The following is a 23,070-nucleotide window of genomic DNA, read 5'->3' as shown; positions in this document are numbered from 1 at the left end:
ACTTTTATATCCACTGCCACAATTTCATTTGTTTTCTAATTCTTTACTCTGCTTTTACCTGGGTGTACCACTATGTGGGTGGGTGTGCTAGACTTTTACCAGGGTAGCTTTTAATGAATACCAATATGATCCACCTCCACAATCCCACAGCTGACATGAGAACAGATAACACGTAGGATCATATACAAATTTAGTAGTCAATACATTTCTAGTGGTCTGGTGCATGCAAAGTTAAATTGGACTGATTTTGAAGCTACTGTACAGTATGTTAAATATACAGTGTGTAAACAGCAGATCTACGTAAAGAACACATTTAATTGAGATGCTGTGTGCTTAGCAGGGAGTATGTTAACTTTTAATCTGCCCATATGGGTTAACCCCTCTTTTGAAAAGTAAATGCACAACACAGGTGAAAGCACATTATTTAAGTACAACTTTTATTAATACTGGAATCATCACAGTGCATTTTTGTTACGTTAGCAGTGACTAAAGTTAACAAATTAAAAGGATAAATATTACAAAATATGGGGGGGAAGAGAATGCCTGAAAAAACAACCCAATAAATTAAAAAAGGGACTGGAAAAAAAAGACAGAAAACAACAGCACCAGCAGCGTTACGTAACTTCACTGGAAGGAGAATTTCTTTTGTACAAAAACAATGCACACATCATATCTCTTCACAATAATAAAAATAATCATTAAAAAAAGGAGGCAAAGGTCAAGTTCGGAGAAGCAGTGTTTTTAGCTTCAGAACCTCAAGGTACTCAGACTGGTAAAGGGCTCAATAAGGTGCATGCACCTTGATTTAGGAGAAATGTACGTGATGCACTTCAGTTTGGAAGAGGGGGCATGTTTGTTTGGGGTAGTCTTGCTCATCTGGGGTAAAATCTGAATCTGCATCATAACTCTTCTAATGCAATTTCATAGAGGGTCTAGTGCCTGGTTTCAGAATATTAGCATGCCAGTGTTACTGTAGCTTGCAGTGCCTGCAGTCATTGCCAATAGAAAAGGAGGATTTCTAATTGGATTGCACTGGGGAGCATGTTCATTGGCACGTTCTGTTGACCTTAAAGATGTGCTCTGGGCTGCCCCACACCATCCCGGATTGTATAGTAGAATAAAGAAATATTAAAAAGTCAGGGGTTTTTATAGCACATAAGCCTGAAATTAAAGGCATACGGTCTCAGAATAAGCTGAATTCTATATGTGAATGCAGGAGTGAACATTGTGAACATTCAAATGAACATCAGTTCGTTTATGTTTATGTACTAATCACTGGCCAAGGACCATGGTAAAGCATTGAGCTAAACTACTGGGAAACTAAATGGATCCTATGCAGAAGCTGAACCTTTTTCATTTTTCATGTTGACAGATGTTAATAAAGCTTGCCTGCGCAGTTTAAAACAACACTTATATACACAGCAAAACAATTATAATTATACTCCAGGCTATTTACAATTAAACACAGCAGTAAAGTCAACAAAAGTTTCTATTTCAAAAGCAGTGAACGCATTTAATTTGGAAAATAAAAAAGAGAAAAGGTCTAATCTGTCTTTAGACTGTGATCAAAAGTGCTTTGACAGAACATTGATGCTAGATAATCGTCCACAGAGACATCATGGCAACTGAAAGATTATCCACAGTCACAGGAAGAAGTTGGAATGAACTGTTAGTTATCAAGATACAGAATACATCTCATATTTCACACCACATTTATGCAGAACACAGCTTAGAGTTTATCTTTTTTTTTGTCATGTTAGTTTAATCACCCCTTAATTTTCCTGTCCAATTATATGTCTCCTCTAATCAATTAACTGAAAAGGAAAGACTTATTCAAGAGAGACCGACCCCTTGCAGAAATCCAATAATGAGGTGTGTTTTGTTTTTCCTTCTCTTGCCTCACAACTTTTATCTGGAGTCAGCAGTACCAGACATTCCACTGCAATTCTACAGTCTCTATAACAGCCTGGGGGCTGCAATGTGGAGCTGTGTTGCTGTACTTCTATAAGTCATCAGGAGGATATTTTCGCACACTCGCTGCTCAGGTGTGGATGGTACGCTGGAGTGGTGATTTTTCAGCAGATTTTTTTTTAGGTTACAAAAAAAGCTTGGGCAGAAAAGCCCAATCAGATTTCAGGTATCCTGCCACCATGGGTCAGAATTAACGAGCCTGCAATTCTTTGAAGTGCCGCTACATCATGTGAGCACTGTGAAATCACTTGCTGTAGCCTGAAACACCTTTTTTTCCAGATACGATGATTGCTTTACGGAAACAAGATGAATTCCCTTGTGCTGCAATCCCTGCCCTAGTTTTTCTGTTTTAGTACTAAGTCGATCACATTAACAAATCATCCTGTTGTCTTTCCTCGAAAATCCTAAATGCTTTGCTTTGCATTAGGCCTCTGAAAACAAGAGAGTTACATCCAAAACAAAGTGTTAAGAGCACTCACTTTACCCCAGGGAAAGAGGAGACATTTAAATTGAGGAAAATTTGATTTTTTAAACAGAAAAACAGTGACTAAAGCCTGGCTTTAGTTTCACATTAAGTGACATCAACAGGTATTTTTTCACCAGATGATGTCAGTGCTAACAACACAGTGAATTAAAAAGGCTGTGCAGGTTTCCTAACCTATTTTATTTTACAAACCCGTGAACAGCAGTCAAATCAGTACAGAACAAACAGCATACACCGCAAATGCAGTACATTGATCATCATTGAATCTTCGCCACTGGATTTGCTAGAAATACTCCCCTGCAGTCCTGCCTGACTGTCCTTACAGCCTGCACCTCTGCTGGAGATCTGGCCAACTAGTCCTGCCTCAGCAAACAGGGATCCAGAGCAGTAAACTCAGCGCTGTCACATGGTGACATGGTCTACCAGTTTTGAACCAGTGTTCTCACTTGCAGTTTAACTGCAGGACACAGTACCATCTCCAACCAGTGGAGTCTCAGTAAAACTACTACTGCTCCTAGCTAGTCCGGACAGCTGGAGAAGTGCCCCTGGTACAATGTGTACAAACGCAGAACTGGGGTCTTTTGAACTCCCCATAGACACTTGTGGAGGTACTCTGTTTTGCAAAAAAAAAACCTTTCTGGACACAGAACTGTATAGAAAAAAGAGAGTGAGGATCTAAAAAGGAAAAACCAATCTGTTTGAAGGCCTAACAGTAACACACCTCATTGTGAGGACAGGTGTAGAGGCGCCGTAGCGATAGCAGAATTTCGTGACACAAGGGCTTTCACAGTGCTGCTTGAAAGGACCAACACCAGAATTAAAGCAACACCACAGGCGTGACCATTGTGGATGTTTTTCAGGGTGTTGATGAGCTACCTTCTGCAGTTTCAAACTTAATTTCTTTTTTTCCTCGTCATTCATCCCTCACCAACCCTGTTTCCGGGGCGGAAAGAAACACAACATTGTGCAGCTTCTCTTGTGACATAGATTGCACAGTTACACGTCCAGACAGCATCATTTCATTTCGGGTTCAGCTAAAAACACATGCCACTTTGACCCCCAAAGACTTGACTTTTGCCCTTTCTTTTCAGTACGTCTAGACAATATTAGTGTCAAACACTTTTGCAATGCGACTTATACAATTAGTGTTCACCTTCTTATACATATATACAAGGTAATGGCCTGTGCTTTACGGGAGACAACAGATGAACACTTGGTGGACATGGTCAAGACAGGAGGGCAGAGGCCCTGTGCTGAAGTCATTGGGTTTGTGCTGCTGTGCCCCATTTCAGCTTTTTCTTCCCAAACCTCCCTGGCCACACAGAGCTTCATAAAAGGCAGAGCAGAGCACAGAATTGATGGGACACGATTTCACACTCGTCTGCCAGCACTCGTTGCGAACATTATACATCTAAACTATTTAAATATACCTTCTGAGAATCCCTATGAAGGAATTCACAGAATACAGTTTTAATTTACAGTTTGTAAATAAAATATTGCATGGGAAATCTGCATTTTCTAACATTTCATTACATTAATGCAGCTTATATGATAGCATTGAGTATCTAAGAGTTTAATAATACAGACCATGAAAAGACACATTACCCGTTACTCCAGTTCAGAGAGAATTATTGCATATTAACACTACGACATGACCGACATACTGGCAGATATATAAACCTATCCTGTCTGGAGTCTGCTGACTTTTCAAGTTGCAAGACTGTGTGTTTTCTTATTGTGTCTTAATTCATAGACTGATTAGGTCATTGGGAATATTTTTTAGATTAGTCTTTGATGAAATCCACTTAATATAAGTTACGTATTTTTTAAGTACGATCCTTCACTAAGAATTATCATGAAGAAAATGAGCTACTAGTATGTACTGTATGTTGGAATTTTGCAATCCAGGGATAATTTCCTGTGCTCTTCTTTCAGTGTGAATTACACTTTGGCTTGTTTGTCTCAGGGCCACAGAGAGCCCACACTGGAGTTTTTGATCTCCAATTTCTCAATTTAAGGAGACAGTACCTTACTAAACTATTACATGTTAAGGAATCTCATTTGGTACTTACTGTAAAAACAAATTATAATGTGGTAACAAATTTGATGATTTAGCTGATTAAATTAACCATGCTCTTTCAGAAGGTAAAGAATCTATTCATTTTTCATCTACTTGCATATATAAATACAAAACAATAATATTTTGAGTGTTTTTTTCTTTTTCTATGGTTTAATTTAATCTAGATGCATGTTATTATATGAAGTACACATTCTATACAAGGTAATTATTGGTCACACAATATTCTAATTGTAAAATTAGAAAAAAAATATTTACAGCGTGTTTTTAAATTCTACTTTCTACGCTTTCTGGTCTTGTGTAATGAATGGCTATGTAAAATGGGGAGTGAAAAAGAAAAAGCATTTTCAACCAATGATCCTGTGCTACACAAATTCAATGAAAACCATGAGGACCAGTATGAGCACTGTAACAGTATGTGTCCTTGGCAGTATTTTGCCTGACGTTACCCACACAATCAATGCAGACAATCATAGCTTTCCTTTTCCTTTTTGATCCCCATACTATTGAAATGAAAAACAAAAGAATGTCTTATGGGATTCATTTAAGTGCACTTTAACTCTACAGGATCTAAAGCATACAGCAGAAATGGCAACACCTCCAATCCGCCCAAATATATCAACAACATTACATGACTGATAGGCGGCACACAGGCAGTACTCACCAAATGAACTCTGATATCCTGGTGTATTGTTTGTACACATCACTAATACTTTCATGGTGTTTAAGTTTAGATGTTTTCCTCCAATTTACAGAACAACTGTCCATTGTTCAAATAAGGTTGTATTTTTTTTTAATTGGAGTGAAATCCTACTCCCAAGTGTCTATTTCCTGAGCTGAATCACCAACCAACATCCCCTCACTACAAACCACTCTCTCTCAGTACAACTAGCTACCCTCTCTACAACCCACCGAAACAGCAGATTACATCCCCATCGTTCAGTGCCCTGCATTTCCTGAAACCCAGCATTCCACGGCAAATACAGAAAACTAAAAATAATATTGCTTTCCATTCTTTTAAAAACAAAACACCCCCCCTCTGTCGATATATCCCCAATCGCTCTGCGTCACTTCCTGTATCCCTCTCTGAATCATCTCTGAGATTATTTTTCCCTCTGTAAATTGTTTCATCGCACTTACACCATGTACTGTATTCCTCAAAATAACATTTAGATTTTGACCAACTAACATGCAGAGCCTGGTTATTGTAATGACATGTCAGTGTTGTGAGGCTGCAATGACACCTAGTGGCACAAACTCAGAACTCACCTCTAAAGAATCAAAGAACTTTTTCACTCGTTCTCTATACATGTTTTTTTTTCTGGAAAAGTGGTTCGCGGCCCATTTTAAATCTGTACCACAGAGTTACAGTGTATATCTGCTTGTCCTTTTACATAAAGACATCAACAACGAGAAGAGCAAAAAGGAACAAACATAAAATAATCCCACACTGCAGAATCTTTCAATGTCATCCCTCTCTTTCCCTCAAGCATATTTATTGCTTAATTCTAGACTGCAATCGTACACTCTCTTTTTCTAAAATACAAACCTGCAAACTGACCTCACACTCTGATCAAATAGCACAGCTTCACATTCAAACTCTTCCCTGGTTCAGTAACGAAGATTTGAGGGCTGATTAAAAACTAAGAATGAATAGTGAGAGCAGCACAAACCCCATTCTGAAATGACAGAAACTGATCTACAGCACGCCTGTCAGCCCCCGCACCCTGAACCTGTCTGGCCGACAGAAAAACAGGCAGACGGAGACACACAGAAAGGGAGGGGTTTCTGTTACCATGGAGTCAAGCCTAGTATCTGACGTCCAAAAATGCGCAGAGGAACTTGTGATTAGTAGCTCCTGGGGAAGGGTCCAGTTGTCCCCCACCTCCTTCTCCGTCTGTGTGTCTGCGAGAGGGTGGGGGATGGCCAAAAATTATAAAACAAGGTCCCACAGTAAGTCAGTGCCTCGCTACAGTCAACAGATCCGGTGGCAGCGTTAAGATTAAAAACATGCGTCTGTACACGCTAGAAGGATAGTGACCGAGGCCTTTTCTTTTTATTAACATTTATTTATTATTTACTTTAATTACTTAATTACTCTTTTCTCTTTAAACATATTTCTTTTTTTCTCTAAAGAGTCAGCGAAGAGGGGGGAGGGGAGCGCCGAGCGGGCCAGGGGTTCTCTCCCGGGTTATCACAAAATCCGAGGTGCCGACCTGTCGTTGGTGAGGGTCTTGCGAAGCCGCACCCCGCGCCGGATCGCCACCAGCATGTCCTCGCCCCCGGGGGCAGGGTCCTGTGAGGGGGCGGGCCCGGGGGGAGGGGCCTGGGGGTCGCCGCCGGGGTCGTCGCCCGGGAGCGAGGGGAAGGGGAACTGGCCCTCCCCCAGGGCGTGAGCGCTGGCCACCAGCTCACCGATCTTCTCCACAAGACTGTGGCGGTTGGCAGCCAGGAGCAGGTCCTCCTCCGTGCTCAGGGGAGGTGGCGGCTGGGCGTAGACGCTCATCTCCAGTCCAGCGCCGGAGCCCCAGGCGGTGTTGGGCAGGCTGAGACGCTTGGGGGAGGCTTTGACATAATCCATGGCGTTGGGAGACGTGTCGTCCGCGTAGAAGACACACTCCTCGCTGCCCACCCTGGCAGGGGGGCCTGTGTAACTTGGGGAGTCGGGCACTGTGGGTGTCTTGACTGGCACAATGGGCGGGCGGATGGGAATGGGCCCGGCGTTTGACAGGGTGCGTCTGACTGAGGGTTTGGTGGAGGGCGTCCGACGAATGGTGGCCACTCCTGGGGTACCACTGCCCCCACCTCCTCCTCCTCCGCCTCCCGGATGGGCCCCCGGGGCACCCACCCCGCTGGGCAGCCCCGCAGTGCTCGCTGGCCGCTTGGTCTGAATCATGCGGCGGTAGTTCTGGGCGATGTTGCTGTTGCGCGGGATCGTGGAGGACTTGTCGAACTCGGTCTGCACGTCCCCTTCTGCGTCCCCGTTCACTGAGTAGCAGTCATAATCAGACACTGGAGATGGAGAAAAGCCCGTTAGCCAAATGATTTACTTAAGGAAACAACGACTGGACAACCTGAAGGAGCTACGGTACTTAAATAAGTTACAACTAGCCCTCCGTTGAATTTAGCAGTGAGGTCCCTCTTCAGTGTTGGCCACCTCATCACACCTCACTCTTTAGTGTCCCCCAGAAAAGCAATCAGCTTTCTGCTTGTCCAAATGACAACTGGAAAGGGACAGAGGGAGGGAATTGGTCCTTCTTTAGGCTTCAGAGGAGGAGCCTCTGGAGACACTGGGCTCATTTCTACAAGAGAATCGACACCTTTCGCTTCTACACATTCAGGGAAAAGGCCCAAATGAAATACAAGGAAACCCATCCCATGTTGTAAAAGACCTTTTATATATCATTCCTAATCAAGGGGGATTAACAAGGAAAAGATCAACAATAGGTCTGCTAGTTAGGTTTATTGACCTTCAGATATCTGGAACTGATTTCGCACATCTGCCCTTTTTGAAAAAAAAAAACTGAATGTCACAGGTACTGCACCAGGAACATTACAGAGCCGAGAGACATTAGCCTTTTCCGTGTTGCTTCAAGCCCTTGAGACGAGGCCTTGCAGTCACCTTGGGAGGGGATGGTGTCCTCAGAGCAGGAGGGGGTGGTGGTCTGTGTGCTGTAGCCGCTGGAGTACTGCAGGGAGTCACGGCTGCTCTTCTGGTGCTCCATGCTGAGCCCCCGGGTCAACACCATGGCCAGGTCACTGGCAGCAGGGGAGACCTCCTCCCCGTGCTGAGAGACACGACGGGGGACAGGGGAGGAATCACTAATATGCTGTGTGCTCCGAGTAACATTTGCTTCTCTTTAATATTAATACTTCATGAAATAGAGATAAAAGCAACTATCCGCTCCAGTCATTACTGCGATTATGTATGCTCTTTATACGGGAGCGAAATATCGCCACCAACACCAGCTGTGTACTCAAAGTTCAGAAAGGAAATGATGGGATGTTACCTTGGCAGCGATGGTGGCTGGAGTCATCCTGGTCCTCTGAGGGTCCTCTGGATGTAACCCAGCATACCCTGGATGGGGAGGGCCTTGCTCTGACTCTCTGAGGCGCTCTATTGGCTCCTTTCTCCGCTGTAGTGTGCTGACCAATGGCTGGTCATAAGGACCTGGTTTAGACCAATCCTGGAGAGGTGGGAGGGGTTATCGAGAGGCACAAAAAAGCAATTCCTACCCCAGCAGCAAGGGAGAAATCTCGGATCCAGACAGTTCAGTGGCATGGCTTTTCAGTTCATATAAACCTGATTCTTGAGCACACTGGACTCAACTCTTGTCCCACGAGTTCTTTTCAACAAAACAAAAACTCAGTTGAAAAATAATACTTCAAATTATATCTTATGCCATTACATATATCTCCTGAGAGATTTCAGAAAGTGGTCGAAACTGGGTTGAGCTGACCATATCACGACAAAACAGGAACACAAGTTAGGGAGCAAAGTAATGAATTAATGAGTGAGTTTAAGCAGAAGGTGAGCAAATTAAACCAAAGCATTAACTGAAGAGGCAAAACAAGCAAACATCAAAACAGAGAAAAAGAAGAAACTCAGAAGATAAAGTGCAAATGAAAACAAACCTTCCAGCAAGGAACCTTTGATGTGGGAGAGTAAGTGTTGGATCCAGGGGGGCAGTTATAGGGTGGGGACGCAGGAAGAATGACAGAAAAAGGCCTGATGGAGCCAGTGTGAGAGATAGCAGGGCGGAAGGTAGCGAAGGACGAGCCAAACTGCAGAACGGAAAGACAACATAATCAGAGCAGGCATGATCTAGGGCAGCCATGACACTGGGATCCAGGGGGCCTCCATGAGAAACCACTGGACACAGAAACATATATGACCGTGGTCCACAGGACAGTGTGGGAGGTAACTATGAATGAGAGGCATACAGAGCAGGGATGAATAACACCCAGTTTACTGCACCACAACCCTCATTTCTCACGATCACCAGGTTTGCCTATCTGCTGGAATACAGTCAATTCAGTTTAAAAAGCAGAGTAAGAAGAGCGAAAAATGATTTTTTTTCAAAATACCATCACCGTATCCATCATTTGAACAGAAACTATTCAGTTGCAATTTTACGTACTACAGATTTATAGAGGAAAGACACCATACCTACTATTCTTATACTTCAAGATGCAGTATTTCTCTATTCATTTGTGATTAGATACTAGCGGACCCGCTATAGGTTTGTGATCTAATGGTACACCGCAAGTTTTGCAAGTCTAGTTTGTGTTTACAACATCAAATCTCTGTTGAAAACCTTGCGATGATGCAATGTTTTCTGACTTGCGATGATGCAAGGTTTTCTGAATAGCAAGATCTGAGGGTGTGCCCTGCTTATTCTGTCCCCTCCACTTCAATTTTACATCTGCAGAATGAGTCCACACAGCCCGTTTGTCGCATTTGGACTTCTGAGTTTCAAAATAGGCTCCGTAAACCTATCACATATTGTATGTGCTTAAAAAAGCCCTTTTCTTCATTTGGTAATACTTTGCAATTTTAGGATTTTTTTAATCCACTTTCACACTTACAGTAGCAGTGTTCAACGCACATGACCATGGTTGTGAACTACGATACGTCTCTCCCCCCCTCCCAGAAACGGCAAGCAAGGTGAGAGAGTGTGAGCGTGTGAGCAGAGCCCTGCTCTGAGACAGGGGCCGTGAGACTGAGTCCGTGGGTGTGAGAGTGCAGGTGCTCTGGACAAAGCCAGAGGCGAAGGCAACACTGGCAGGCAGGAGGGCTCTGAGTAGCAGCACGAGGGAGGAGCCGAGCGTGAGTGCGTGAGGTTGAGGGGAGTGAGCGAGCGTAGGATGAAGAATCACCTTTTCTCCCCCTGACCAGGCCCCGGCGGTAGATGTTGAACTAACCGAGGTGGGGGAGCTGCACTCGCTGACGGACTGGCAGGTCTCCGACGCCTCTGAGGAAGCTGAACTCGATGACTTCTGCACAGCAGAAAGGCAGAGAGTTAGGGGGACTGCACGCCACTCTGCAGAATAACGCAACCTATCACTGCCCTATAAATACAGCGACACCTGGCACTTTTATTCAAATAAAATACTAAAATAGCGTTAATTGCAGCAACCATCTGGGCACCAATGAACGTACCTCATAAACCAGATGTACTCAGTGCCAGTCCTTGAGGATGACAATGCCTCAAGTTTTACAGGTCTGCTAAAACCATTAGTGTCCATCAGTGTGACTGAGGAAGAAGTTAAATTAGCTAAAAAAGGGAGTAGCACAAAACCTTAGTTAAGGAGTTAGAAGAGTTAGGGATCCCTAGTATAGATTCTAGTATAGTATACTATATCCCTATACCCCTAGTATAGTAATAAGAAAGAAGAAAAAAGTACTGCCTCCTTGAACTAGAATTATTCAAACATACAAGGAATCTTACACGATGAACTACATCGAAAGAGAACGGAAATGTAGACACTTGCATGAGATCACTGTTTTCTTCAGTACCTGTCACCGTGCTCTGTGCAGAGGGGGCACCTACCTGGCTGGTGATGTCAGAGGGCATGGGCGAGGGGGGCTTGGAGTAGACAGCAGCGTCCTGGGAGATGAAGCCTGAGTCGTGGGACGAGACGCTGCTGAGCCTCTGGGCCCCCCCGGGCGGGGGCTGAGCCAGGCTGCGGTAGCGATAGGACGAACTGGGTGAGTGAGTCTGAGAGCCACTGGAGGAGCGGGACGCGCTACTGTGGGCGCTGTTTACACTGCTGGAGGGGGGAAGGGGGTGGGGCAAGGGCGCATGAGACAGGAAGTGCAAGGGAGTGTGGAGGAAGTGTCATGGGGGAACAGGGTGGAAACAGCGTGGTGGCAGCGGTGGGGTGAGCAGACAGGACAAAGAAGGGGTGAGGCGAAGGGGGTACGGAAATTAAGGACGGAAGTGGGAAAGGACAGCAGGATCAGGGGAGAGAGGGGCGGGGCCACAGGAGGTGCACAGAGGGAATTGTACAGAGAATCGTGGGGAATACGGATAGTGTGTGTACCCAAGAAAAGAGGAGGGGGAGAGAACAGACACAAAAGAAAGGAAAAAGAAGTAAAGTGAGGAAAATAAGGAGGAAAACAAAAAAAGAGAGGCATTTACAGATGGAGGAGGGAAAAAGAGATGAGCGGGCACAGGAGAGAGCGAGGTGATGGAGAGACCGACAAGCCATAATAAAATGGAGAAACAGGTGGAGAGCAGGAGGGGAGTGTGGGGATCGGAGCAGCATGTAGGAGGAAGAGGTGAGATTTTGTTCCAGGTGACAGATAAGGGGTGGGGCGGGAAACGTGGAAAAGACAAGTTGAGAGAAGGTGAGAACAAGAGACCGGCAGGCAGGAGCAGACACAGCTGCAGGTAAGGAGACGGGTGTGAGTGAGTCACGCCACCCTCCTGGAGCAGCTGGCACACACACAGCCCCAAGGGCATGCTGCATGCTGTGGCACAGTGGCAAAAAAGGCCGAGAGACAGCCATGTTACATGCGCATTCTCCCATTACACAGATTGCTCGGTTATATGACAAGGTAAACAGAGCAGCAAGCTGGTCTTAGTACTCACCAGCCTTAGAGAAACTTACAGTAGGAGGAAACCCAGAATACGTTTTGTTTCACTCACTTCATTGTTAATATCTAACTGAATTAGGACAAACCTGCACTGGTCAAAATGGAACCTTATAATTTACATCATGCATTTGGCTGTTCAAAGTTTCATAACTTATGGAAAAAGACCTACAATAGTAACAGCTCCAAAGTTTGGTTAGAGACATTTTTCAGAGTCATTTACCTTCAGCAAAGTGCACACATTATCTAGTCTTCTGAAGGTTTGTCTCTGAGCCATGGTGATGACTTAAGGATCCCTGTCAAGCTTACATTAAATGTGTAGGAACTAGAATTTATCATGCTGCCATCTGGAATTAGGTTTGATACATTCTGAGCTTAATGTGGGGATGCCACTCATTGTAGAGGGGCCTGGTATTTTAAGTGAGTTGAACTTCAATGCAGGAATTTACAATCACACAGAGACTGGCAGCAGGCATTACTGAAATTGCTGCACTTTCAAATAGTACTGTTTTTCAGAACATATTGATTAGCAGACAGGTGGGCATTCAGACAGTAAGACACACATCTTATGTACAGACGTTTAAACAAAGACAGATCACAAATCTTTTCTTGGCCAGGGTAACGTTGACACACATTAGTGGCATAGCACCACTAACAACACAGTAGCATGAAAGACATCAGGAATAGGACAAGGACCTGGAAACGCTGCTTAAAAATAACACTGAAAAGCATGAGTTCAGTGCTTTGCCTCCACCCTTCTCTGACCCTCATCCACCCAAACACACGCACACACTCATCACTCCTTCTTGCGCCTCTGTGGCTCTTCCGTCTCCTCCCTCCCTCTCTCCTTACCTGCACATGCTGGATTTCCGGGAGCCAGAACTGCTGGGGGAGGAGGGGGGTGTCTGGTAGGACCAGCTGTAGTCTGAGCCCTTCAGGTCCTTGATCACCTGAAACAGATCAGACACACACACTCACACCTGGGTGTAGAACCACTGTCTCCAGTTGAGTACTTTTCTATAAGTGGTATAAGCCAAACTCCTCTGTAATACTATTTACATTAGGGGTCTCTAACCCTGATCCAGGAGAGTCCCAGTCCAGCAGGTTTCATGCATAGCCTTTAAATTATTAATTTCTGAAGGTCTGGAACAATTTAATTATGACGGATTAGACAGGAGGAGTATTTAGTTAAGTGAGAAATCATCCTTCATTCTTCAGAGAACACCCTTCCCTTCATTTAAACATTACTTGCTTAATTGATCAAGTGCTGAAACAAGTGTTCATGATCTTTAAATAAGAGTATCTGATTTGGGGCTTGCCAGGAAATGGGATAGACTCCTGATCTACTTTATAGTAGTTCAAGTAGGGTAGTTCACCTGAAGAAGGCTCCACAGCTGAAACATTGTGTTTCTTTTCTTCTCTTTTCAGTATGGAATAAACCTTTACTTGTTGCTGATCTACTTTATGTTGGATAGGACACACAACGTCAAGCTAACACATACAGTACTGTTGTGTTTGTGTTTTCTCAACTGAGTGCTTGTTGCTGTGTTGTCTACATCTTCAGCTCTTCAAGTCTTCTGTCTTGAGGCTGTGTACTGTACAGTATGTCATTTTATACCACATTATGTTCCTAATTATATACTCTTCTACCTGGTCCACCTCTCTCCTTCTAAAGAGATGTAATCCTGAGCAGCCGAGTGTAGGAGAGTGTGGGCCTGTGAAGTACCTGCTCACTGGCTGGGGGCAGTTTGTGGGGGTCAGCGGTCAGCACAGTGAGGTCATCAATAATGGCCTGTAAGTGAGTGATCTCTCCCAGCATGGCAATTTCTCCATTCTGAGAGCAAACAGGGAAACAGAACAGAAAAGCAGGGACAAGGAGGGGAATCAGTCCAGCATAACACTGCATCCTCCAGGAATACAAACATATTCCATATTCCTGTCTTTGAAGAGACATTTTCCGCTTTGACAATAATGCATGCCCCTTCCCCCCACCCCCCCCTGCCGACACACACAGTGAGCCTGTCAAAGATCAAAGAAAGACAGCACATTTAGGACACCAATGTAGTCTGCCATGCTCTCTCTTATAGTATATTCACTTCTGGCTTACATTAAAGCAATTCCCTAAAGGTGATCATTTCAGACAGAATATTTCTAAACATTAGAATATTTAATTATTTATGTAATACTTTATTCTGAAATGCAAATCGCTGCTGTTATTGAAGGATCTTCACTCTCTCAACAGAGTCATGTCCAGGTCTGACCAGTCCTGCTCATCCCTCTAGTTCCTGGGCTCTGTCCTGCTCCCCCTCCGCCTCCTCTCTCAGCTTCCTGCCAGCCCCAAACCCACCTCTAACTTCCCCAGTTTTCCAAGTCCCTGGAGGTCCCGTTGCCCTGCAGGGCCCTGTCGCTCAGTCGCCCCTACCCACAACCCCCCACGGCACTCGTTCTGTCTCACCACCACAGGCTGCAGGAGGCTGATGAAGGTGCAGAAGCGCCCCCTCTCCTCCACCAGGGCCCTGCGCACCGCCTGCTTCTCCGTCTCCTCCATCAGTAGGTACATATCATTCACATCCTGCAGGGCGCTGTCCAGTTGCGGCTGCAGGTCGCCCCTCCCTGCGGAAAGGGCCGTCGGGTGGAAGGGGAGGGGAGGGAGAGGATGGATGGCGAACAGCAGGATGAAACAACGAGGAGCAGAGAGAAGCCAACAGGAAAAGAACGCAAGAGAAAGAGGAAGAGAAAGAGAGGCGATTAGGACCCAGTGGGATGTCTGTGCCTGGAAGGAAAACCCCCAACCACTGACGAATCGCCGCGGACACAGAGAAATCAAAAATGATTCAAAAATTAAAACGCGAAGGGAAATTGAACATCAACAATGACAGAATGTTAGAAAAGGCGCAGATGTACTGTGAGAGGTTACTAAGGTAACGAGAAGAGGGTGATGGGGAAAAAAGGAAGTCATTCAAGCCGCACAAGCAATCGACTGGCAGGGCGATGTCTGCCGCCATGCAGGAACACAAGAGACAACACGACGCTGCAGGACAGCCAGCGGGTTCCAGACAGGAAATGGGTTTGCAAGCTTAAAACACACACACCCCTGCACACAGAGCCCACGGCTCTTCTCAGCACAAGAGCGTCACATATACAAAATTAATCGCAACCTTTACGTTGCTTCCAAACAGAATTTGGCTTCTGTGTCTCTTTTGAGCTTGATTTCTTGGAAGGTAGTAATGCTCAGTTCGGGATTCTAATGTGAAATTTCAAGATGTTATGTAGTGCCAATCGTCAGTCGGATCCGGACTCCCCATCACCATGACACAGCATTCTTGTCTCATCATGGCTGATTCACAGGCACAACCCCAGCCACTGCACTTTAAGAACTTGAATAATGCTCACATTTTCAATTGGGTTGTAAATTCTGCAGAAATGTGCGCTTGCCTACAGTGAGTACTTGTGTGTCCAAACAAAATGATTGAAATCGTTACAGTACATCCAGCAACTGGAGTAGCATTCTTGTGGGAAATCCAGTTGCGCTCTGTTAAAGCCCCTGACTTGCTGGGATAGCTAAACAGCTCCTTTCTTTTAACATCCAACACTACATTAATAGGTCCAATTAAAGAATTTAAATGCAAAGCTGGTTGCCACAAAGCCTACAGTGAAATGGACTGCAGGGGCTCTCTGTTGTGTTCTCAGGGTGTAAGCAGTTGCCTACTGGGGCTCTTCTGCAAATGAACAGCACACAATACATATTCAAAGAGCGAATAACAGGACAAAAGACTGTAACAATGCAGAAGAGAGTCATGCAGCTTAAAACTACAATCTAATGCTCTCAAAGAACACAGACAGACCACTTTTGATAAAAACCAGGAGTTATTCTTAGTGGTTTGTCAGTGAACCTCCAGGCTCTCTTCTATTGCTGTATTCGGCTGGTTAGACCTCGGCCTGTCTGCATGACCCGTTTGTTAGAAGACTACAGCTGGAGTGTCACTTACAAAGGATCACAGTGGATGTCTGGCAATCTGCACTAACCAAATGCACAGTGAAGCAAGCAAAAAAAAAGAATGAGAAACAGCAAAAACAAACCAGCGCGGGAGAGAACTATGTACATACTCACCCAAGAGTTCTAGAGAGAGGGGATATGCAGAAAGAGAAGAAGAACAGAGAAGCAGAGGAAGAGAGAGAGAAATAGAGTTTATGGGAGGAGGGCAAGGGTTCAGGGGTCAGGGAGGGAGAAAACAGCAGAGACAGGAGCTCAGTGTTAGGGTTAGTGGAAGGAAGCCATTGCATTGTCACATTGTGCCCAACGTGCTTCAGGAACGTTAGTGAAAATCAAAGGGAAAAAAATCAGATGGGCGATGCTTTCACTGCAGCACAGTCTTGAGGTGCCAATGGCCCCACTGACCAGAAAAAGCAAAAGGTTTACTGGCATCATATCATTTCCCATCAATTAATATGAGGCAAGGCAAACTGCAGGCAAAACCTTCACATACGTCGGTAAAGCACTTGTATTTCTGTATTTAGTGTGCTTTAGTAGAAAGAACTGTACTGGAAAAAAGCATTTAAGCATGCTTTTAGTCTTTAACCATTCTAACAAAGACTACAGTTAAACTCACTTTTGCAAAAGAAGTTTTGCGAACAAAGCAAAATAAATGGATTTGGGGGCGGAATACTACGAGCACATTTTTTCATATAGCTGTGAAATGTCTTACAATTTCATCCTTTGTTTTGCAGAATTATTTTCTTTGGGCAGGTTTACAATTGGCAGCTACTGTATTTTTATATCAAGAGACTGAAAGGGCAGCCAGAATTCTCCTATAGAAGCTAAAAGCAGTTTAAGAATGAAACCATGATGTATTGTATAGTCACCAAGAGAACAGTGCTGTTCAAAGTTGGACCAGCAGAGGGAAATGTTGCATAAAATAGCCACACTTTTGTCATTCTTTCCCTCCTTTGTGACTGGAGTGTTATTCCAGAGCGTCTGTGCCAGAACAGACAACAAGCCTATTCAGAGAAATTGACAGTGACAGGGCTCCTTGTATATGCTGACAAAGCAAGCAAAGTTATCATCCTCAAACATTACAGAAAGACAGACATCAGATCTGTCATCCTATTAACAAGAGGGATCCTGCTCCACAGTATTTTAGAAAAAAGAAAAACAAACCTGAAAATTTATAAGGAAAGCAACCCGGTCTGAAATCAGCTTCTAAACATACATCAACATTTTGAATATGTGACTACAAGCAGAGCCCCTTATAATGCATTCAGATCTTGTTTTTTAAAATTATTTTTCATCAGCAAATGAAAGAGAATAGATGCTTTGTTCGGACAGGATATGTCTCTTTACAAGTTCCACATTTTGTGTATTTTAAGAAATGCATGATAATTATATCTTGAAACATTCCGCTGACTACTGCTGCATTTGTAAATTGCAATCCTCACCACATTCCTTCACAGCTGTAACAACTTAACAAGAAAATACTGTAGGCTTTCATCATCAATTCAATATGAGCGTTTCTGGAAAGAAAGACTAGAGACTGGTAATGTGTATATTAAGAGTGTAGAACTGAAATATCCACCTAGCAACTCTTTCATAGAATGATGAACATAACATTACTCTTGAAAAAATGTAATCATAATGTGTATAGGGTGGTGGCAGATGAAAGTGCCAGTTAGCATGGCTATTTTAGAGCATGTGAGTTCTGGGTTTAATTCTGGTCTCTGGCACCTTCTGTGTGAAGTATGCAAGCTCTCTCTGTGCCCTAGGGGAATTTTTCTGAATACTTTGACTTCCTTCCAAAGAAGGCTCAGGTTAATTAGCATCTCTACAGCTGCTGCTGCATATTTGTGCATCACATCACTGTGATTCACTTAGGTTAAACTGGCGGATGAACATTTGCGTGTATGAAATCTAACTTCATTAATTATGTCTCATGTCTTAAGGGTTAAAAAACTGTTATGCTTTGCAACTGCTTTGAAAGCCGTAGTAAAGGAAGTTGCTTGGCAACACACCTTCCTGGTTGTTTAATGTTCAATGCCAGAAGGGGCAGTATGGATCAGCAGACTCTACTAGGAAAACAGCACCTACCTTTCCTCGCTTTCTTCTGGAGCTTCAGAGTGTCGGAGGACTTCTTCTTAATCTCATGACGAGCTCGTTTGTACTCTGGTGAAGAAATGCCAAATCGTCAGGATCAAACACACACTTTTCATGAATCCAAACATACATTGTCTCCTAATTTTAGGATGTTGTATATTTCCAGGTTTTTCTCTCCCTTGGGCACAAATGCAAGTGAAAAATCGGCCCTTCTTAATCTTGGATACAAAATCTGAAATGCATAGCAAGGATATTTAAAACCTGAAAACACTGCATTCTCAAAATTGTGCATATGCAGTAGTTCAAAAATTTGCAGTGTAGTACAGATTACCAAAAAAAACCCAGAATGATGCTACTACAGTACTTTCACCACAGTAGGACATGGAGTCATGCAGTGGAGCAGGCACCTTTGGCATGGTCCTTGTCCAGCTGGTTGGCAGTCTTCTTCCAGTCCTCTATACGGTCCTGGAGGGGCGTAATGAGGCTCTCCATCAGTGCACTGGAAACAGAGAAAAAGATCCCAGCTTTACCACTCTGCTCAGGGAGGGATTGAGGAACACTTCCCAATTTTCTAGAAAGTAAGAAGGCTTCAGGAAGAAGAAGACATGGACGGGACAATTAAATAGTAATGCAGGTGGCACAGGCCAGCACATGATAAACATAATCCCCCATTATTAAAACTAATTCAAGGCATGTGGCTATTCGATTTTCTCAACCTGGCAATCTCATCTGAAGACAAATGGAAAGAGAGTTGAATAGTTCAATGATGGAGGGATTAATGAGCAGAATAAGATTAGATACCTACATACATAACTAGAGATTACATCATGAGCACTGGGGCTCAATTACATCACAAGCTTTGCAAGGTGAATGTGTGAATAAGCAGCACTGAATCACAGCTGCATGCGCATAAGAGCAGTTTAAATCCTTCCTGTTTTGACAATGCCTGGAAGCCCTGCATACACTCCCCATGTCCTGGAGTCTTATGAAAACACAGGCTACACAGAAGCACTTCCTGCATTGGTGGCAAATCCCTTCTCAGAGGTAAAAATGCTTTGGTTCAGCTACTTTCAGAGAGGATAACCTGTTTGGGATGCAAATGGTGTTGTTTTACTAAATATGGAGACTGCTGCACCTTATCTTAGGTGAGAGGTGAAATATCAGCACCTGGAAGGGGTTAGTACTCAAGCTCACTCCCTTGACAAGTACAGTAGTTCAAAATGAAAAAATGAGTCTGGGACACACCATGGCAGGCTGGTTTGGGCTAAGGACAGTCTAAAATACGAAAAAGTCCTGAGGTCAATTGGTGCTGTCAGGCCCTTGTCTCATCATCTGTTTTGTGAAAAAGATCTCCAAAGTCCTGTTTCATTCCCAGCATCACAGCCTTCTCCTTAATCCACAGAAGCATCAAAACACAGTGGTAAAGAACTAAAGTATTTCAGTGATTATATTAGGATATTAGTGTTTGTTTATATCATACCAACCACTCTTGCAAATGTGCACTCACATGCCTCTGAACTACCAAGAAGCATTATTTAATCACCTCAGCAATTTAAGGTAAGATAAAAATACTTTCTGACTTTGGTCAAAAATCTAAGTTTAAGATTAATTATGAACTTCTTCATTATACACATTCTTTGTCTCAGTCTCCAGTAGGGTTATTTATTTCTGACCAAAACAGGGGCGTAGAACTTTACTAACTGCTCATTCAGTACCAAGGAAATTCATAGAGGAATTAAAAGCAATGTGATCTGGTTTTAAAAAGTATAACGGAAAAACCTATGCATTAGAATAATTTTGGTTGCCTGCGAAAACGAATACAGATTTGTTTTCTCCATAATTGCAGTCCCAGTGTAACGCTCTAAAATATAATATTGTTGATGATAAGTTTATTCCAAAACTCCCTAAGATTTATTTTATTTTTGGCACATACAGTATGTAATCCCACACTCACTTCCCTCTCATTACATCTATGATCTTAGCTCGGTTATTCTTTAACAGTGTATTTTCCTTTGCCAATGAAATGTAAATGCAGTTTATCCTCATTAAAATGCTCCCTAATGTAAACAGGGAGAGTGAAAAGTAATGTCAGAATGAGTGCTTAATTTAGAAAAAGGACAAAAAGGCTCACATTGCCCATGTCATTAAGAGTCACGTCAGCGTGTAACTAAAAAGGGAGAAATATATTTAAATGTTAAAAAAAGTCTCTGAATGAAATTGCTCTTGGTTATTATTAAAAGATTTAAAACCTTAATCTCTTCTCTTACAAATATGAAGCAAATAATAATATTTGGAGGAAACAGCTTCAAGAAGTTGTTATATTGTCTTGGGAGAAGTATTTCCCAGCGGGGTATCTTCACTCATCGTCCTTTCCTCTGTCTTAAAAGGTTAGATTTGCAAGGGCAGAAAAAAACTTAAAGTGACCAACTGCGGAGCCCTACGAAAACCAGGATGGTACAGAGTTCTTTTCTAAATAACATCAATTAGCAACGGAGCAGACGGATGACAATCCACAGAACGGGAGCTTCTTTTTTCAGAACGACTGGAAATATCCGGAGACGTATCGTCTCTGCGATGGGAAGACTCTTACTTGGTGAAGTGGCGCAGTTTGGCCTCAATGCTGCGGTGGCGCATGCACATCCGGGTCAGCGCTGAGCCAATATCCCTGGTGGCACCTGGGCAAAGCAAACAAGAACATTGTCAGGCTCAAGAGAGGTTAAGTACAGTTCAAAGTAGGCAGTCTTGCATTCAGGAGGGGGTAGTGGTTAGGGGCTCCAAACTCTGGACTAGAGGTTTACAGGTTCAAATCCCATGTGGGACACTGCGGTTGTACCCATGAGCAACGTACATCACTCTCATTGCTGTAGCAAATGCCCAGCTGTTCTCTAAGTTATCATTATGAAATGTGGATTTGAGCTCATTGGAATTCTCTGGTTAGATAAAGTTTTATATGAAGGCCATAAACATGGATCTCATTGGACTGCACCCTATTTTAATTTCACCAGCCACCCCTTTCAATCTCACACACCAGTGACAAAATGAGTAAGAATCTGAGCGCACTAAACCAGGACATGCCAGGAGGTGATACCGACTGCAGATATAGAGGCTAACAGACAGGGAAGCCACATTTTGACTGAAGGCTAATTTGTATAGGTTATTATATTCAGATTGTGCCCATTTTGGTGATTGAAACTAGTAATAGATCTCAAGTAGCCTGCATGACATTGCATCTCATCTCAAAGCTTACCAAAGGCCTTTAAACTGGATTCTAGGATCAAATGGGATTTATGAAACAAGACAAGGTATCCAGGGTTAATCTGTTATGTTAAAGATGCACAGTGTTGTCACCTTGTCTGTCTCTGTGCCACTCCCTTTGAGAGGCCTTTAAGAGGTCTGACAGCTGCGAGGCTCAAACAGGAGTAGCCTGCTTCCTTAGCCAGGGCCAGTGACCCCATGAAGTGAGAGATTATACACAGCCTTTGCCAGGATTACTGGCCAGACATAACCCCATTCTTGGAAGTACAGAGAGCAGACCTGAGCTACTGTAGACAAGTGGGAATGACATTACACCACCCTACCACACCTTGACTGGAAATAAAAGTAACACCATGAACAACTTTTACCTATTAGTGAAGGATTGTGTGGGTCGAATGACAGCAAGCCACCCTCAATAAACTGAAAGAGGATAATATAAGTACAGAGAGCAGAACAAAATCCTTCTGTGTACAGCATTATCCCAGTTGCTGGTGTGCTTCTGATGAGTGTCATGTACAATCTGCATATCACAAAGTGCCTCTGTACATAGGCTGAGGTATGTTTGTTTCCATCAAGCGTTTACCTGTTTTCACCAGTAGCTGGAATGAGAAACATAAACTCCCTGAAAACGCCTTCACAGTGTGTTATGTTTAGATCCAGGCAGAATTTAAAAGAAAAGGCATCAAAATCATACACAGGAGACGAAGGTGCGAGGTACATCGGGGTAGTATGATGCAACAGTTCAATAGTTCATCTACACCAGCACAACAAGCACTTTCTGATCTCTAGAGCCCCTTGTTTGTGTCAAGAGGCAGCTTCCTAAATCCCATCAGCCTTATGCAGCAATTGTTAATGGGCAGGATCCCCCCCCACCTGAAACTCGCATGAGGACAAAACTAAACTGAACAGGATCCAAGTGAGAAAAGACAATGTTTTCCAAGATAATAACCCCCCAACCAGCCCGACCCTCATCTCCCACCAGGTTCTCACACAACACACACAGCAGAGGCAAAGTGCTTCCCACAGAGAGAAGTATTAACTCACCTCAGCTCTGCTTCCCCCAGCTTCTCCTGGCTTCGCAGGCAGCCTTAACCACACAGCTCTAGTAACACTTGCTCTGTACCAGAGTAAACTCCATTATTAACACCTGCCTCGTCTGCCGAAAGCAGCAATTCATTAAATTTCCCGGGAGAAACAACATCAAGCAGACAGCCTCTCAGAGACAGCGCACAACTTAGAACAGCAATAAACTAAGAAACAGCATTGCTCTGTAGAGAGGTGAGACCACCTGCAGCTTTTATGCCTTAAATACATCTGTAAGTATAAATCTGCAGCACAATATTTTCCTATCGTTGCTGACTGCACCCAAATGTATTTTTTATTAGGCCCTGTGTTTTGCAATCGATAAAGCATTGCTCATCTATGCAATTCGTTTCAAGGACTCACTTTTTTGTATGAAGCTCACATCTCTCATCATAAAATTAAATTAACATTATATCATTTTCACATTATTTTAGTATATGTAGCACACCATAAATCTGTTCAAACAATGAGGTGCTCCTGAACAATTTTAACTTTAGAAGAAGGACTATAAA

At 43.5% G+C, this 23,070-nt stretch overlaps 1 protein-coding gene across 10 annotated transcripts in view; it reads right to left on the bottom strand.

Moving 5' to 3' along the window:
* Positions 1–420: 420 nt before the first annotated feature.
* Positions 421–23,070, bottom strand: part of mtss1lb (MTSS I-BAR domain containing 2b) — a 72,068-nt gene continuing 49,418 nt past the window's right edge. Inside the window, exons 4-15 of one of the 10 annotated variants that reach the window (XM_015368538.2) lie at positions 20,811–20,895; positions 18,628–18,719; positions 18,215–18,289; positions 14,588–14,745; positions 13,859–13,966; positions 12,985–13,082; positions 11,087–11,306; positions 10,413–10,532; positions 9,168–9,317; positions 8,543–8,719; positions 8,155–8,320; positions 421–7,544 (exon numbers count right to left, since the gene is read on the bottom strand). In XM_015368538.2, the coding sequence (XP_015224024.2) occupies positions 6,727–7,544; positions 8,155–8,320; positions 8,543–8,719; positions 9,168–9,317; positions 10,413–10,532; positions 11,087–11,306; positions 12,985–13,082; positions 13,859–13,966; positions 14,588–14,745; positions 18,215–18,289; positions 18,628–18,719; positions 20,811–20,895 (2,267 nt within the window). In that variant the 3' untranslated portion in view covers positions 421–6,726. The remainder of the gene's footprint in view (positions 7,545–8,154; positions 8,321–8,542; positions 8,720–9,167; positions 9,318–10,412; positions 10,533–11,086; positions 11,307–12,984; positions 13,083–13,858; positions 13,967–14,587; positions 14,746–18,214; positions 18,290–18,627; positions 18,720–20,810; positions 20,896–23,070) is intronic. The other 9 variants (XM_069181342.1, XM_069181341.1, XM_015368541.2 and 6 more) reach the window with 9 other exon arrangements.

This window comes from Lepisosteus oculatus, chromosome 20, assembly GCF_040954835.1.
Source record: "Lepisosteus oculatus isolate fLepOcu1 chromosome 20, fLepOcu1.hap2, whole genome shotgun sequence".
NCBI classification, from domain to species: domain Eukaryota; kingdom Metazoa; phylum Chordata; class Actinopteri; order Semionotiformes; family Lepisosteidae; genus Lepisosteus; species Lepisosteus oculatus.
The sequence above is the reverse complement of the archived record's forward strand: the minus strand, read 5'-3'. Positions and strand labels throughout refer to the sequence as shown.